This window comes from Rhyacophila brunnea, unplaced genomic scaffold (assembly GCF_057557595.1).
Source record: "Rhyacophila brunnea isolate RB1 unplaced genomic scaffold, BYU_Rbru_1.0 scaffold_23, whole genome shotgun sequence".
In the NCBI taxonomy this organism is placed as follows: Eukaryota; Metazoa; Arthropoda; class Insecta; order Trichoptera; family Rhyacophilidae; genus Rhyacophila; species Rhyacophila brunnea.
Genome location: NW_028232893.1, coordinates 1,751,513 through 1,769,614, shown reverse-complemented (window position 1 = coordinate 1,769,614; position 18,102 = coordinate 1,751,513). Strand labels below are relative to the sequence as shown.

At 38.0% G+C, this 18,102-nt stretch overlaps 1 protein-coding gene across 1 annotated transcript in view; it reads left to right on the top strand.

Annotated features, from left to right (window-relative positions):
• Cdc45 (cell division cycle protein 45) overlaps window positions 1-17,774 on the top strand; it is a 37,173-nt gene extending 19,399 nt beyond the window's left edge. Inside the window, exons 4-10 of the mRNA XM_085950224.1 lie at window positions 712-903; window positions 2,436-2,627; window positions 3,801-3,967; window positions 5,113-5,314; window positions 8,566-8,757; window positions 9,352-9,518; window positions 10,974-17,774. Coding sequence (XP_085806350.1) covers window positions 712-903; window positions 2,436-2,627; window positions 3,801-3,967; window positions 5,113-5,314; window positions 8,566-8,757; window positions 9,352-9,518; window positions 10,974-11,115 — 1,254 coding nt within the window. The 3' untranslated portion in view covers window positions 11,116-17,774. The remainder of the gene's footprint in view (window positions 1-711; window positions 904-2,435; window positions 2,628-3,800; window positions 3,968-5,112; window positions 5,315-8,565; window positions 8,758-9,351; window positions 9,519-10,973) is intronic.
• Window positions 17,775-18,102: the final 328 nt, after the last annotated feature.

Below are 18,102 nucleotides of genomic sequence, written 5' to 3'. Positions count from 1 at the left end.
GTGAAAATTTGGAGTTATATGTATTTTTTATGCCAAATAATAAAAAAAATACAAAAAAAAATTGTCAAAAAAATAAAAGAAAATTTTTCTGGATAGAGATATCTTAATCACCTAGCGGTATGAAATATACTTGTTGACCTATTCTCATGCCTAACAAATATACATAAAAAAATTCATAAAAATCGGTCGAGCCATTTCGGAGGAGTTCGACCACAAACATCGTGACACGAGATTTTTATATATATAGAGATATTAAACGATGTATGATTTAATGACATAATTTTAGATATTTTATAGATAAACGAATATTTTTTACTATTATCTACTATGGCTTGGATTAGGAAGGTTTAATTGAATTTTAAAAACTGACAAACACTATCTACACATCGTAGTCTTAGTTTAATGAAAACAAATACGTTTGACAAAGATTAGTTTGCATTATTTATGCCGGATCTTAACAGCCTACCTTCACCCTTCACCACTAAAAAAACATACGATTACTGTTTTTATAATTACGGTGTTTTGTTTCATATGGCTTTTAATTAACTTCGTAATGATAATTTGAAAAATATTTAGCTATTACTTCATATCTTTTAAAGATTCATATATTGTTGTTGTCAATAGACATTTACTATGTAAAGGGGATACACAAACCCGTAAATTTTTTGCATTGCACTCAAGTTTCCACTTAAATGATTTGTCATTTTGCAGTCAGGGAATGAGGAAGGAGGCGGTGGTGATGACGAGGAGGGGGAGCAGGGGCAAGACCGACAGGGCCAGCAGGAGAGAAGAGTGCAACGGCTGGAACAGCGGGCGGACGCGCGGCGACAGAGGCGCATCTGGGAACAAAATCGCGACAAGCTTATGTTCGACTACATGCAGTTCTCCTACTACTCTAGATCTGTAATATGACACACCATTTTTCATTATTTTCACTGCCGCACTTTTGATATTAATGGAAATCTGCGTTTCAATGTAGTCTTAGACCCGTTTCACACGGCACACCTGTGGCAAGTCACCGGCGTGTCCCCGTCTGAACGCGCCCATTCAGTTATGTGTAAATGCGGAACACAGTCACAGGTGTCCCATGTGAAACGGGCCTTATTGTTTAGTAGTCTGTTGAAGAATGGACTCACTGGGAAACCCAACGTTAATTTTAAGATGGCAGGAACATTATCAAAAGTATTAGTCGCTCATATCTACGCTAAAGAGGCACGCATTTCATACATAATGAACAGTTTCGTTGATTATTTGAAGCTTTCACTTTGATTTAACGATTTACATAACCTAGCATTTATACCGCTCGACTAAAATACTAGCAAAATCTGAACTAGGTTTAATAGCCCGTTTACACGTGCACAGATTCACTGCTGACAGTACGTATTATCCCCGTCATAACAAGAAAATGCACGTGTTAATACGTATTATTGTGCAAGTTGCAAGATTGCATGTATGGATCAAAAAAGTTCAACAGTATCTGAATTTTCACGCGATAGCTGCCGGAAAAAAATACAAACTACGCGTAGAGCATTTTAATGTTTACCAATTTTCACAACCTATTAAATAGCACCATAAAATGACAACGCGTTTCGCTTACGCTTGAAGAATGAGATTGGCAAGACAGTCAGCACTTTTACGTGTAAACAGTTATTTTTTCGATAGTTTATATTACAGTACTCTCTCAGTAATCCGCCACCCCAAAAACCAGACAAGTGTCCAATTAGTGAAAGCGGCGGATTATAGTACATACATACAAAATATCGTAAAAATTAAAACAGGTATATCGTAAAAATAGTTTTTTTGAGAAATTTGTAGAAGAAAATTACGGTTTTATAGTATTTACTAAATTATACCTATATATTAAACTAGAGTTTATTAACTAAATATTAAACAGTAAATCACTTGACACTACCAGTTGTTCAGTAAGGCAGATATTCTTCAATGGCTTAGGATTCCTGGCTTTCCCTATGACCAAAAGCTTCATTTTGTGTGTCCTGGTTGCATTGGAGCACGGCATAATTGTGATGTGGTCCTTGGACACTTTCCTCCTTGGTACATTACTTTCTTTGCGATGAACATACGTTTTACGAAGGAGAAGTTTCCAAAATAAACCCATCTCATCTGCATTGTATACTTGTACGCGGTAGACTACTGAATTTGACAATCGAATACTAGAATTATAGAGCTTGATTTTGTGCTTTCAACTAGTAAGCATAATGGTGGATTACTGAGAGTGTACTGTACATACTATTGGTGTCAGTAAATCCACGCACGTGTACAGGTGCTATTAGAGCGGTATTTGCATTCAAACACTTAATATTACGATAAAGAATGAAGAAAATGTAAACTGATTTAATCATATAGTAAATTTAAATAAATTATCTATGATTTTCCTGTAAATTAGTGTTTTTTGTGATGATGTTATGGGTTTGCAGAGTGCAGTGATGATGTTTGAGCTTGCGTGGACTCTATCCAAAGACAGCTTGGAGTCGGTGTGGTGGGCCATCGTGGGTGCAACAGAACAACTCACCCTCGACAAGATCGAACTGTCACGCTACGTACTGGAGACGGGAACCTTACAATCCCACGTCACACGACTCTCTTACAACTCAACGCAACCCCGCCAGGTGCTCATTTCTTCCTTATAATTTGCATTTATCAGAGTTGTTGATATGACTGGTGGCAGATATTCAGGATATGCTGCTCACCCGTAGAAGCCATAGATCACATGAAGTAATTTGTCAAAATTTTTGCAAATATCTTCAAAAGGAATTTTGGTATTATGTTTGAGAGTAAACTGACCTTAGTATTGTACTGGTTTCTTAATTAGTAAAGCTCGTTTTGGAATGTGATGGCGGGGTTAAATGGATTTTTAACACCATCTGTGAAATATTGTAGTCTTAGTTCAATAAAAACAAATACGTATGAATAACAAAGCTTAATGTGCACTATTTATGGCGGATCTTAATAGCCTACCTCCACCTTTCGCTACTGCCATATGCTCTACTTGGGATCGAACATTGTAAATTACTTTAATATTAATACTATCGACCGAAGGTACTTGATGGAATTTGAATTTAAATTCTAATGGATTCTGACTAGATAGGTAGGTAATGGAGTTTTTACCTACTTTATTGTATTGATTTACTATATAAGGTAGAGTTAAGAGTGTTCGTTGTCAGTGTGTGTTAACCGTTGGTGAGTGTACACGACGCCTGAAGATGCCGAAAGGCGAAATCCAGGTTGAAAAAAACGACTTAAATGGAATAGTACAGAGCTTGAATCCATTAGAATGTAAATTACTTTGTATTTAGTTATATTATAAGAAAACTATTATTGTAGAAGTGAACCAATAAAATATAAATTTCTTAAAGTGTTTATGTTAGTATTAACAGATGGCAATATAAAATTGTTGTACCTTTGATTATATGATTTAATTTCAAATATAAATATTAAAATTACATTAAAATACTGTAGCTCGTGCTAACAAGAATGAAGAGCAAGCGAAACAGTTTTTTTATGGTTACGTGTTGTAAATTATATATGTTCAAAAAGAGTAAAATATGACCTATGAGACGCAGAAGAAAAGGTTAGACTAAAATTCCCTGGCTGGATGGAGTTATGAATGACTGCCGTATACTTGGACTACAAAACTGGAAGGCGGCCACTCTAGATTAGGGTTAGGTGGAGAGAGTTGTTAAGTAAGCCAAGACCCACCCTGCTTCATCATGCTTCTTATTGTGAAGACGAATGTCCAATGATTTGAAATAAATAATTCAAATCAACTTTTGCGATTGCAGGCAGCGACAGGGATCATTATCAGTCTGGAAAAGGAAGCGCGGCTGGCGTTGTATCGCCACTGGAACGTCGAGAGCTCCCTGCGCTACTCTCCGTACACATCCTCACGTCTACGCCTTTGGACCCTCCGAGGAGACCGCCGTTTGCATCAGTTGCTCGCCGACATGGGGTGAGTACATAATACATTACACAATATTACAGAACCATGCAACAAATAATTGAGGTGCTGATGATTTAATAAGTATAAAAAGTGACTCCTGTTTATGCGTGAAACATGTAAACTCGTCTTGACTGCAATGTACAAAACGCACGTTCCTTAATGGACCTCCGCACATTGCTGCAATTCAACATTTTAGTTTGAAAAAAACAGCTGGTGTCGCTAACAACAAATTTCATGCAACTCATACCGCATGTCGCTTGTCCTTCGTGTTGCAGTTACACATGCGCAAACGCTACGAATCGGCCAATTCAAACGTCAAATTAGCTGGTTGCCGTATCTCATGCTTACCCACGTTTTAAATGGCAGACGAGCACACCATCATCGGATTCTGACCAATGTGCTTTACTAATTTAGCCACCATGCACCATACCTATCACAATGAAATTAACCAATAACTATGCGTCTGAGATGTTATAAAATTTCATTAATATCGGTGAACATTCTTTGTAATTTTGAACCAAGGTGTTAACAATAGAATTTCTAGATGGCATCATAACGCACCATGAGTGTAAAACCAAGGCATCTGGAAATTTTTCAATTTCGAGATTAAATGCAAAACAACTGCAAAAGTCGTGAACTTGATAATGTAAAAGTGAAATAACTGAAAGAACATGCAATATAATGTAGATATAAACCAAATACTATGGTTTTTTTTTAGAAACTCTATTTCTCCTAACAAAACGAAGACTTCAAACCCTAATATATCTAAAATATGTCTTTCGCAGATGCCTTGGTTTTACACTCACGGTGCGAAATCTCTCCACATTTTAGTTTTAAAATAATTTTTGCAATGTCTTCAAAATCACAAAAGATGGTACCGATTAGATACTGATATTAACAATATGTCAAAAACACCTTGGATGCATAGTTTTTTCTTATGTCATGATTAGATAATTATGATGCAGGTAGCTAAATTGGTAAAACACATCGGCCAGAATTCAATGAATGTAAGTCCTGTCCAGCATCAATATTTTTTCAAAATATGGTACATATAAATATGGTTATAGGAATGTTTCTGAGTTGTTTGAATTATGTATGTTAATAAAGAATATAAACACTCCCTCTTAATATGTTGTTTGGCACGGTGTTGCCAGGTTGCCGCTGGGCCAGGCGCGACAGGCTTTCACATCCATGGACGTGGCACTGCGCAAGGAGTTCCTGCCATCTCTGGAGGGTCTCTCTGAGAAGTACTCGCTGCCAGAAGCAGTGTTTCTCTCCTTCTCACTGAGGTGCGGTTACCGGAACACCTTCAGCGCTACCGACGTAGTCTACGCTCTCCTGGCCATCCTCGAACACGTTAGTTCTTGCCCTTGCTCTCTCATTCACCACACTGATTATTGTAAAAACTACACTAGAGTATATGGCAACTGAAGTCTTGGATGATTGCTCCCAGGATTTCCCAGGCTTAAAAAATTGGTGCGCCTCATGTCACCAATTGTACCTTGCAGTTAGCTGCCTGTTGGATGGAAGTAAATGATTAAATCAAATGAAAAGAATAACAATATACATTTAGACAGTGATCAATGTATTACAACATGCTTGCCCATAACTCTTAACTCCGAAATCGTTAAAAATCTATATATGTTATTTTTATATATATTATCCTGAGATATTATATGTCAAAAATAAATATCATTATCCGGATGTATGCCATAATTCAATGCGCGCAAGGCCGGCCATAGAAAATGAGCATGTATACACGCTGTACTTTACACTCATTATCCTAGCGTCAGTGGATTGCTTTATATAATTTAACTAGCTGACCAGGCAAACGTTGTTCTGCCATATAAATTATTTCTAGTGAATATTTTGGTTGTTAAATAAAAAGTAACGAATGTATCGTAAGTGTGTGGGGATGGGATCTATGACAGAAATAGGAATAGAGCACTGTAGACGATGACCGCCGATAAAAACAAAAAAACATCAACCATTCATTTTCTCAATTCAAAATGAGTAATGATGTTCATAATGAATGAATTACCTGTGACAGGATCTCGTTGTTTAACGCTTTCGCTGCTGAAGAGATAATGAGATTTTAATTGCCCCCTTTAAAATGCAGGTTAATTACATCGATCGGCCGCCTGGTCATTACGCGCCGTGTGCGTCTTCCGCGTCCAAAGTATTAATGTTTATGCAATATCCGTCTTGTCCCTTCCAGAAAATTAGCGGATATTGGAGAGCGTCGTATGAACGGTGTGTGTCAGCGATGAACTGCAGATTATTGTTTCTTCTTCGAATTACGATTTCTCGCGTCGATGTGCGGTCGCCAACCATGATTCCAGCAATGTCGTCAACAACAGTCGCATTGAATCGACGTACGTGCTCTCCAGCTGGTGTTTTATCAGGATTGATGACAATAGCGTGATTGTCACTGCAATTCGTGCATGTGTGCTTTGAAGAATTTCAATAATTCATTGTGCTCATTCAACAGGGCGTCCGGTTCACCGACGATGCGCCTGGCATTAGGCGAATTGAGGCTATTGAAGCCGCAACGTGCATCCACATGATTGATGTCCTCACTGCCGCGCCCATGAAGTAGATTTGTAAAAATGTATGTGGTTCGTTTGGCATTAGCAGCAATGAGCCTACTTTGTGGTATACTTGACCTTTGATTTTGGACGTAGAATGGAATTGTTGACCATTTGCCGCAGTATTGTGAACTATTTCTGTTGCTCCGGACGAAGTCATTTGGAAGCATGAATTGAATATGCGAATGGACTTCAGGAACAGGTTTGAATCCGGAACCGTGCCAATGAGCAAGCTGTTCAATGGTTCTGGTGGTATCTCAATTTCTAGTAGTTGCACTTTTCCTGATGCGCAACACATCCCGGCTGACTCATGTTTGAATTTGAGCGCATGACAATGGGGACATTCTTTGTCCATAGCAGCACTTTCGGATGAGCGGAATATTCAATATCTGGCTCGTACTCGAATGCGAGACGAAGGAACGAAGCGGATGTAAATGTTCGATGTACTTGTTGGCGTTGTCGGTCATTTGCTCTGCGTGTAACTACGAACCGGCGCGCTTGGCTGCGTTCCAATTGTCGTTGTTGATTTCGTTCAGCTCGTGCCTCTTGTGATTGAGATGCACGCAATTGCGACATGCTTACACGCACGTTTTTGTTATCTTGTTGGATTTGTTCGTCTGTTCTTTCTACTCTACTATTTCGCATGTTTGTTGCTTTATTTGTTCGACGACCCAAATGGCCCCCCTTGCGTCTTGCTGGCATTGTGTACTGTAATACACGCACATAAAAATAGATAAATTAAAATAAATCGTACAAAATTTTGCATGCACTGCGTTGTGATTTGCCGGATGAAATGTCAAAATGATGTGACGCTTCTCTTGAATTCTTCTCGGACGTAGTGCCATCTGTCATTCAACAACATAAATAATTTCGTTCTGTTTGAAATACGAACGACAGTTAAATTTGTTCATACAAAAATAATAAAATCGCGATTAAAAAATGGGAGGATGGGGGTAGGAAAGTGAAAATTTGAGGTTATAGGTATTTTTTTATGCCAAATAATAAAAAAAATACAAAAAAAAATTGTCAAAAAAATAAAAGAAAATTTTTCTGGATAGAGATACCCTAATCACCTAGCGGTATTAAATATACTTGTTGACCTATTCTCATACCTAACAAATATACATAAAAAAAATCATAAAAATCGGTCGAGCCATTTCGGAGGAGTTCGACCACAAACATCGTGACACGAGATTTTTATATATATAGAGATATATTGTACACACACTGCCATCTCTTGGAACCATGGTGAAATACTTAACTGAAATACAAGTCTTTATGATTATACTGAAAAAATATACGCCAGGTACTGCCATGCTAATACCTCCCGGCATAGTCCCCACATCCTGAAGCGGGCCCCCTTACCCATCGCTAGGCTTAAAGGCAGTGGGATGCACTACATAAACGTTTTCTTATTGGTGTTTCAGGTCAAATTAAGGGTATTCGTTGTATTTTTAGCGATTATTTTTGTATTGTTGAATAAATACATTTCAATTATCAACATACAATAATCAAAAATTGTATCACAGAACTAGATACATATTTTTAAATGTTAATACTCGTCAAGTAAAATAGCAGGTGACTTTTTTCCCATTAGAGAAAATTTGTGATGAATGTTTATCTTACTTATCAGGACGACCCGTCACGCCGGGCCCCCCAGATTTCAGGGTCCCAGGCTAGAGCCCTGTCAGCCCCCCTTTGTGGGGGCCATGCCTCCCGGCATTTAATGAGATAATAACTATTTTTTCAGTGCGCAATCTCAAAGACAACATCACCATTTTCATTTGTATTGTTCATCTGTCATCGACTTAAAAATCATGTACTGCATATAAGACACATGCGTATTTCAGGTTTAATTTTTTAGAAAATGTTAAATTATATAGGTGCTTACATATAAAATAAAATTAAATATTTCTTTATTAACCACTTTGTCCAGTAGTAAGTTCTGCTTTCGTCTAAATTAGGCTTTTCTGTAGCTGCAACATGACTTTTAGAAAAACATCGTTATCTATTTTTCAGGGCGGAGAGAGTGAAAGCGAGCGATTCCAGGGTGCACTGGACGGTCTGTCGGCGTGTCACGAGAAAGTCCTGAGAGCGGGGCTGGAAGCAGCCAAGACTGGGCTTATGTGCGCCCACAAACACGTCCAGACACTCCTACGCGGACATCTACTGCTCAGTGCCGGACCTTTCCTCTACTTCACCCTGCCGGAGGTTCCATCTTCACTTTAACCCAACCACCTAATTCGCTAATGCATTATATAGATTTGATTAATTTTTTTATAAGGAGTTCCAATATCCATGGTCTATGATGATTCCATATAATATGTATAGCAGGGAACACAGAATTAATGGAAACTGAAATACGTAACGGGTGTGGAATAACAGGCAACCGATTTCGAGTGTGACACGAACACGTGTCAAGAATACGTCATTCTAAGATTATCCTTCGTTCTGACAAATGCTCTCGGTTTATGCACTGACACTCATTTAATATTGTTGTATTTGAATGTTGCAACACACACTATTGCACGTAGATTTTAAGTTCATTTTCGTAGGACACGCACATTCCAAATCCTGCTTCAAAATGTGGTGTATTGAGGTACAGCCTATCTGAATTATATTAATTGTTAATCTGTTCAGTGGATGTTACTCTAGTCTTACTTTTCGATATCTATATACTTTTGAAAACCTCTCATTTCGAATTACGAATTACAAAATGTAAAATTCGAATTATGAATTACAGAATGTAAACTGTAATTCGAATTGTATGACTGCAAAATAATAATTGGTATGTTGGTGTTGCAGGGTGGATTATGGGGCGGGGCGCAGTGGCTAGGCGTAGTGGGTCGCTGGGCACTGCGGTGCCGGTCATCGCAGCTGCCACTGGTTGCGGCCGCTGCCCTCGCTGAGCCCCACTCGCACCGATCGCTTGTCCTTGGCCTGCCTCCCCTTGCTGAAGATTCCACGAGAAAGTGAGTATATCAAAGTAAACTCTATGTCCTCTGCTTTTTCGTCTCTCTCACTGATGACGATTGTGGTTCCTTTCAAATTTACTCTCAAAACATTCGTATATCTAATATATTTAGTTCTCATAAAACAATGTTCAAAATTATCACTTGAAGTGTGCTAGTTTCTAGACATTTTTTTAAAATACAGTACTCGCTCAGTAATCCACCACCTCAAAAACCAGACAAGTGTCCAATTAGTGAAAGCGGCAGATTATAGTGTATGCGTACAAAATATGGTAAAAATGAAAGAAATAGTTTTTTTTAGAAATTTGTACTAGCAAATTACGATTTTATTTATTATCAAAATCAAGTATTAATACCGAGAAGAATGGATGGACTCACATGGTGGACTGGCAGGTTTCTTCTTGAGCATTACTTCGATCGAGGGATGTGTGACATCACGGGGTTTAATTATATAAAACACATCTTTTTGATTTAACAATTTCCCTGCGCAGGGACGTTTAATTACATTAATTTTTCAGACATCGGTTGGATTACATCATTAATTACACTTAAAAGAGTCTTAGATTTAGCTATCGCACAGTCATTATATGGGAGCACATGTTTGAACACATTAGCCAAATTGGCGCCAAAGCGTTTATCGAGGACGCGACGCGTGGTTTTGAGGTGGTTATAGGGATTATTATTGAGCCGATTACACAAAAGGGATTCACTGATTTATAATAATGAAACGAGCGCGACTTTACAGTTTACATCGTAAAGAATCCGGGCCACACCAAGGGTGCAGCCCTAGATACCAGCTTCCACTTTGGCGGGAGAATAAGTACTGTCCTACAATTATCTAAAATCACAGATTTTGGGGATCGGTGCACTTTTTCGCTCGGAAGGTGCAGTACGCGAGGGGTGCGGGCGGGTTATTTGTCGCCGCTTCGGACCGTACATTTCGGGTGCGAATCGGCTCTTCTGAGAAATCGTCGGTCAGGCGGGAGCGCCATCTCGCACGGTAGAGAATTCAAATCTTTGGCCGGGGCCCTCCTGACTTTGATTAAATTGTGGATTTGGAATTGTCGCGCCGGGGTCTTTTCTTTCTTGTCTGGTAACAGTATTTACTAAATTATACATATTTATAAACTAAATATTAAACAGTAAATACTTGACACAACCAGTTGTTCAGTGAGGCAGATATTCTTAAATGGCTTAGGATTCCTGGCTTTCCGTATGACCAAAAGCTTCATTTTATGTGTCCCGGTTGCATTGGAGCACGACATAATTGTGATGCGGTCCTTGGGCACTTTCCTCCCTGGTACATTACTTTCTTCGCGATGAACGTACGTTTTACGAAGGAGAAGTTTCCAAAGTTAAAGTAGTAGTTGTCGGATAATCGAGCGGCGAATTACTGAGAGTATACTGTAGATGCAACTAGATATCTATGTAATGACCCTTTTTTGTTGATTTCAGTTTGTTCGGTCGGGCATTCGAGCAGGCGGCCATCAAATCGAACGTGGGCGTATCACTGGACCACTTCGACACATCCGTGGTCTCCGTAGAGACGCGCCACCTCAACAAATTCCTGGACGCCCTCACGGCCCTTCTCAGCTGAGAGATCTACAATACCACATCTTCCCACCGCATTGTATAGCAACAGCCAAAAACCTTTCAAATATGATTTTCTCAAAAAACACATACGACATTTGTGCACTAACCCATGGGTTGATAGAGATATTTCGTAGGGGTTCTCGTAGATGTCACATGCCCATTGATCTGCGGCACTGGATATCAATGGTTGCGAGAAATTTCGATAACCTGATCTGTCTTAGAAACGTTCATCTAGAATGCCACTTTCTACTATTTGTGTTTGCATTTAGCTATCATATTGGGTAATGCACAGGCAAAAGGGTGAATATTGGAAATTCACATTTCGGTACTTAATTTGGTAACGTGTCCACTTTTAATAAGATTTCATATCTAAGGCAGTTCTTTTAATAAGTCAATGCAACAGATCCACTAAAAATGGTGTTTAGGTATTGATATGTTTTGTCGAAACACTACAAAAGTTCTTGTGTCTGATAAGTGAACCAGTGTTGTCATACGATGTTTGACAGATCAAACCTATATGCATCTGTTTTGCTGTGCTAAGTGTTAGATATTTAGGCCTTTTACGCATTGCCGACTCGTTTCCGTCAACCACGGTTTGTCAAATCGGGAAACCAAAGACAAGAGACTGATAAGCCACCAGCTGATGGATACTGTGGTTGGTCATTAGGATCATCCACTTCTGTAATACTATCTTTGTTGGCAACTGGACCACTGCTCTTCTTCAGAAATAGTAATTAAGCTATCCCATTGGTTGCTCATCTCTATTTGCCGAGTGAGTTTTTTTGTTTTCACAGTGCGTAAATACTGATTTCCTTTCTTATGATCCTGGTTGTCAGAGATCGGTCGACAGTGCGTAAGGGGCCTTAAATTAAACTGTTGCCCTATTATAGCAGTCGTATTTACTGTTAACACAGAATATAGCACCTACGCAAGTAAATTACTGTTGCAAGACACAGTTTCTCCGCTAACTTACGTTGCAGTTATCTTCATTATGCTTAGTATTGATGTAGTTACACGAGCAGGCTCTACGACTTATGCCAATTATCATGAGCATTCGTCAACCTTAAAATACCAATTACACGTGATGATTCAGGTACCAATTCGATCATCTCAACGCTTGTTGTGCCACCACTTGATGGTTACACTAGTCTTCCTTGTATATTTTATTACTTTAAATGTCATTGAAAATTATTGATGATTGTCTTTGGGCAAATACTAAGTTGTCGATTATATTTACTAACATATTATTGTCTATTAAAATAATGAATAAAGTCTGGTGACTATTACATAAACGCAAACGTCAACATGACAGCATTGACAAGACGTAACCTAACCATTTGGAGGCAATATTTCACCCAAATTATATTTAGTACCTTTTTTCTTTCGACCATGTCCGATCCTAATTCCTATTAGCACTCCACAGAGTGGAGGTTTGTATTAACAGATTTTTGTTTTTTTTATGAGAAATGGATGTCAGCCACTTGCTCAACCTATTAGGTCCATACTCTGACTCATACACAAATTGAAAAACAATATGTGTACTTGCCAGACCCAGGATTCGAACCTGGGACCCACAACGCTATAGGCCGACGCTTAAACCGCGCGGCCATTATGGAATTGTAACTACCTAACAATTAATGAACAGAGTGAAATCCAAGCGTTAACATGACTTAACATAACAATCTTTCACCTTACTCGTCAAGTTAGATCACACTAAGGTGGAAATGTTTCTATTTTGCTCACGACTCAATGAAAAAATTCAAACCTTCAACAATTGGGCCAGAGACCATCTGTGGTAGTCCAGATCTGTGATGATTTGGCACCACCAACTCGATGCTAGGACAACTGGGCGTCATACAGATGAATGACGCCTAGTTCTATCGCCCTGTTTCCTGGGAGTCGTCATGTCTGCTCGTGTAATTTAAGCGTACGGCGTGTTGCTCAGTGTTGCCAGAATGTTTAAACAGTGTTAGTCTGCTGAGGTGACAAACTTTGTGCCACTTTTATAAAATGGCATGCCAAAAAAATTATTTTGAATCAGATCACTGTGTGAATTCTGTTTCATAGCATGTATATACTGTTATTTATTGTGATTTTTTGTTGTTAAATTTAGTTTTGTACATTTTAATAATATAATTTTTGTAAATAAGTGTTCACAAATATAACAATTAAGCTCCGTAACATATCGCGAGTGGAGAACTACAAGGTTCTAAGTGTTTGTCCTTGGCAAAACAAAAGTAACAATGAGGCAGCTAAGAATAGTACTTCATTGTTGGGTTTGTTTTCTCAAGGACGAACACTTAGCACCTTGTAGTATTAGGCTCGCGACATGTATCGGTATAGACAAGCAGATCTATTCCAAACGTAACATTTAATTCTGAAATCATAAAATAATTGTGATAAAAATGTTATGATGTATTCTGAATGTTATCGGCGTTATGAAACATCAAAATAACGTTTGTTCATATCGCCGTCAGCTATGTTAATATTAGATAAATCCGCAAGTTGTTATTGTTCCGTAAAATATTTTCAACGACTTTGTAGAAGTGACTTTGCACGAACGGTGAAACATGGGTACAATCTTAAACATTCACCTAACACCGCACTATCAGTTATTTTGGATAACCCTCTTGCACACAGAATATTGTAATGCAAAACATTGTTGTATCAGATCTCTGCGCATCTATTCTATACACAAGGTTGCTATCGAGGGTAGTTTTTCATATTTATGTATTGAGTATTATAATAATTGTTACAATTAGTTGGCCGTCTAAACTGTCAAAACTGTTTATCTCACTCTAAAAATTGACACAGCCAAGGGAGGTATTGTTTATTGTAACAATTACAACTAACTTGTTCAAACAATTATAATACCTCAATACTGACATGTAATTGTTCCTTTGGGAAGTTTTGTTTCACTATAATTTAAACCACGGGTTCGGGGAAATTAAATATTCAGTATATTTCAATTGATTGGGGTAACATTTAAATTATTATCAATATTTCACGTTCACATACACTTTGGCGTGAAAAGATGGCAAATTAGATACATACGCGACAGTCTAGGCTCGAGAGATAGTTCCCGACTGGCCAGTACATACCTACCCTCAGTCCTTCATTCATCCAGAAACAAGTAACGGTATTTTTTTCACTGGTTTCGTTCGCTAGTCAAGCATTTCTCCATCGACTCATTTACAGTTACGAATATTTTATGCCTGAGTTCTTTTCTTCCCAACTCTGTCGATTGCAAGATTTTTGATGGAGGACTTAGGCATTTAATGTGCTATTTGGCATCAATACATACATACATATGATAAACTACCCTTGATTGCTCCGATAGCAGCCTTGTGTATAGAATAGATGCGCTGAAAATAACCAAATGGTGTTATGGTGTTATGTAGTTGGAATAGATGCCGATACTCTATCGAAGGACAATTAAATGTGTATTGTTTTAAATGATTGATATTACAATATGTAAGTTAAGTGAAAAATTTAAGAATATAAGTAATAATTTAATGTGTCAACAAAGCTCAGTATATGTTAGATAGAACAAATAATTGTTTTTAATCCGTGTTTGTCTTTAATTAGTATTTTTTTGTTTGGTACTGTAATGGCAAATGGTTACATCCGACTGGAGCATTCTTAGGCCTTCTGCTCATGAGCTCAATGGCGGCTCGCTCACGGCAAGACTGGAATCTCTCAGTTTCAAAACGTTCGTGACTAAACTGAAGAACAGCGACATGCTAGTCTCCCAGTCTTTTAGTTTCCAGTCACCCATAAAACAGTGCTACCAATATCAGTAGATGCGATGAAAAGTCATATTTTCTTACCAAAATTGTTAGCACTGAACTGAACAAGCAATAACAAGTCAACACGTCAAATGTTAAAGATGGGCGAACCGATTTTTAATTTTAAATTTGTGGCAGATGTTGAGAAATACTTCTGTCTGTATAATTACAGGCTGTCAGAATATTCCTGTAAAGATATTACGGAAAAGCTTAGAATGAAATAGTAAAGACAATCGGTTTGACAGTTTGAGGTTATGAGATTATGGTACTAGTCGGTTATCCTGGATACAGCGGCAAACACATTTTGAAAATAGCCGATATACTGGATTATTTGTTAGGATAACCTAAACTAACAAATAATCCAGTATATCGGCTATTTTCAAAATGTGTTTGCCACTGTATCCAGGATAAACGTATGGAACCGAGATTATTATTGCAAGCGGGTTTCAGTTGCGCTATGTGCGAAGCATCAGTCATTGGTCGTTTAATGAGTTCCATCAGCAACCAGTTTGTTAGATTTTAGTTTCTCCATGATCGAAAGGCCTTATACTTCTTCAGTCTGTGCCATATTCGTTATCGGATGTCAGCCATGATTTTAGCGATCTTTCCCCTGCCTGTAGTAAACAGGGATGGCGTACTGAACTCATACTGATCTCTAGGATTCTTGGGTCAGGGTCTCACTTACCGGAAATCCTCTCTTTAATAATAAGATGTAGAAATATTTGTCGGGATTCCGCATTGTGGCCAGAATGGTTACATGTAAATTGTATGTATTACATTTTACCGTAGCACAGTTCACCGTGAGCTTTCTTATCGGAAAGAGATGACCGAATTCATGAATTAATAATTTTCTATATTATAAATAACCGAAATTATTTCGCGTTTAGTCAACACACAGGATAATGAAATATTAATTTTCCAGAAATGCGGTAGGTAGCAAAATTATTTTTATCTTCACTGATTTAAATTGGAGTACACATAAATCAAAATATCTTACCGACATTGTATTTCTTACCGATTTTAAATTTATAAAATAATGAATTCTATTGTTTTTAGTTTTACAGGCATTTTACATACGAGATTGCTAAATATGATACCAAACATAATTTGACCGTGAACAGTAAGCTGCAGCGTTTATAATAACAAACCATAATTCAAATCTGTAATTGCTCTCTACTCAGACGAATATGATGTCATTTTACCCGGTCGGCGCACGATATTCTGGAACTTACGCATAGCGATAACGATTAGCACAGTTTAAGTTGTTTTATAATGGCTTTAGTTCATACTAAACTTTGGGTTCATTTTAAGTAAACTAAATATATTGCCGGGGCGCAAATGATTTCAGTGAGCATAACGTATACGGTGCATAGTGCCTGTATTATCGCCTATCGGCAATACGGGCACATCAGTTTATGGTTTACATTACAATAAGTGAGCGATAATATTAAAAACCTACGAAGAAAAATATGATTTACGATGTTGAACAATGTTTCATAGCAATGCAAGCAGTGCAGTGCACGTGTATGATGTTAGACCACCCGCCGCTGCCAGGGACTAATAGTATTTGTAAAAATTAGCAGTTCTAAATTACATATTGTGATCTATACATATTTACAAAGATTACCATAATAAATTTAGGTAGGTACTTTATTAGGTTGCCATAAAATAGTGTTTTAAATAAATTTTAATAGTTTGATAGGTATTTCTTTTTTCTATATGTTTTGACGAATACCGGTATTCAATAAGAAATACCGGTATTGATATATCAATATATTATATTCATTCGGTATTGCAATCCCTATGTGCAATAGGCTGTTAACCATTAAACTAGGCTAGGCCACTGTGGACAAAACTATATCTGAAACCATTTGCCATACCAGTACCCCGTGTAGTATAAAGTATAAATATGCAATTTATTGTTTCTATGTATTTTGTCTTGAATCTTTTGTACATAATATGTAATGAATTAAGCATTGGACATGATTGTCTCTATTTTTCTACGCATGACTTCAATTAAATAATATTTTTCATATTTGTCAAGGCTCATTAATTGTTTTACATTATTTATTTATACCATTCCCAACCACATAATTCGTCGTTGAATCTAGAAAAATGTGTAACTCCGTATTAATCGAAAGTTGACTTTGAATGCCATCTAGTGGCCGTTATTAATATCTACCTATCTTGCGAATGATTTAATTCCAAAAAAATTGTAACACTTAAAAATCATGGATGATTCAACTCTAAAGCCATAGATTTGTACACAAAACTGTAATGTTTTTCCAGTTTCCATGACAAATGTCAATTATTATTATTATGTTTCATTTCATCATCATCAGTCAGAGTCAATCGACTGCTGGATGAAGGCCTGCCCAAGCTTCTTCCAACTCTCTCGGTCTTGTGTCATTCGTTGCCACGTATTTCTGCCGAACTTTACCAGTTCGTCAATCCAGCGGCTTTTAGGGCAACCCTGTGCCCCTTGGGTACCACTGGATGATGGCATTTGTCCAGCCGTCCTTTCGGCGAGCAATGTGCCCTGCCCATCTCCATTTCAGCTGTTTGGCAACGTCTATTACATCGCGTACTCCTGTCTGCTTTCTAACCCATTCGTTTCTCTTACCGTCCTTTCGCGTGATGCCCAACATACACCTCTCCATGCCTCGCTGTGCGACTCTTAGCCTTTGGACATCTCTCGTGTTGAGGGTCCACGTCTCGCAGCCATACGTGAGCACGGGTAGCACACATTGGTCGAACACCCTACGCTTAAGACATAATGGTAGGTCACTCTTGAAGATACTATTCAGACATTCGAAAGCACTCCTTCCCAGCTTTGTTCTTCGAGCAATTTCATCGTGCATGCTTCCATCTATGGGTACCTACTGTCCGAGATAGACGTAGCTGCTGACTTGCTCGAGTTGGGTGCCATTAATACAGATAATCGCAGGGTCCGAAAAGCAGTTCCTCATCACTTTTGTCTTTGAGACATTTATCTTTAGGCCAACCGTTTGACTGACATCTGTGAGTTCTTGCATTCTACCTTGGAGGTCTTTCGGGTCTTGTGAGAGTATAACAATATCATCTGCAAAGCGCAGGTGACTGAGGTGCTCCCCATTAATTGAAACACCCTTTTCCTCCCAATCAAGTTTCCTAAATAAGTCCTAAATAAATGTTTCATTTAAATGTATACATACTATATAAAA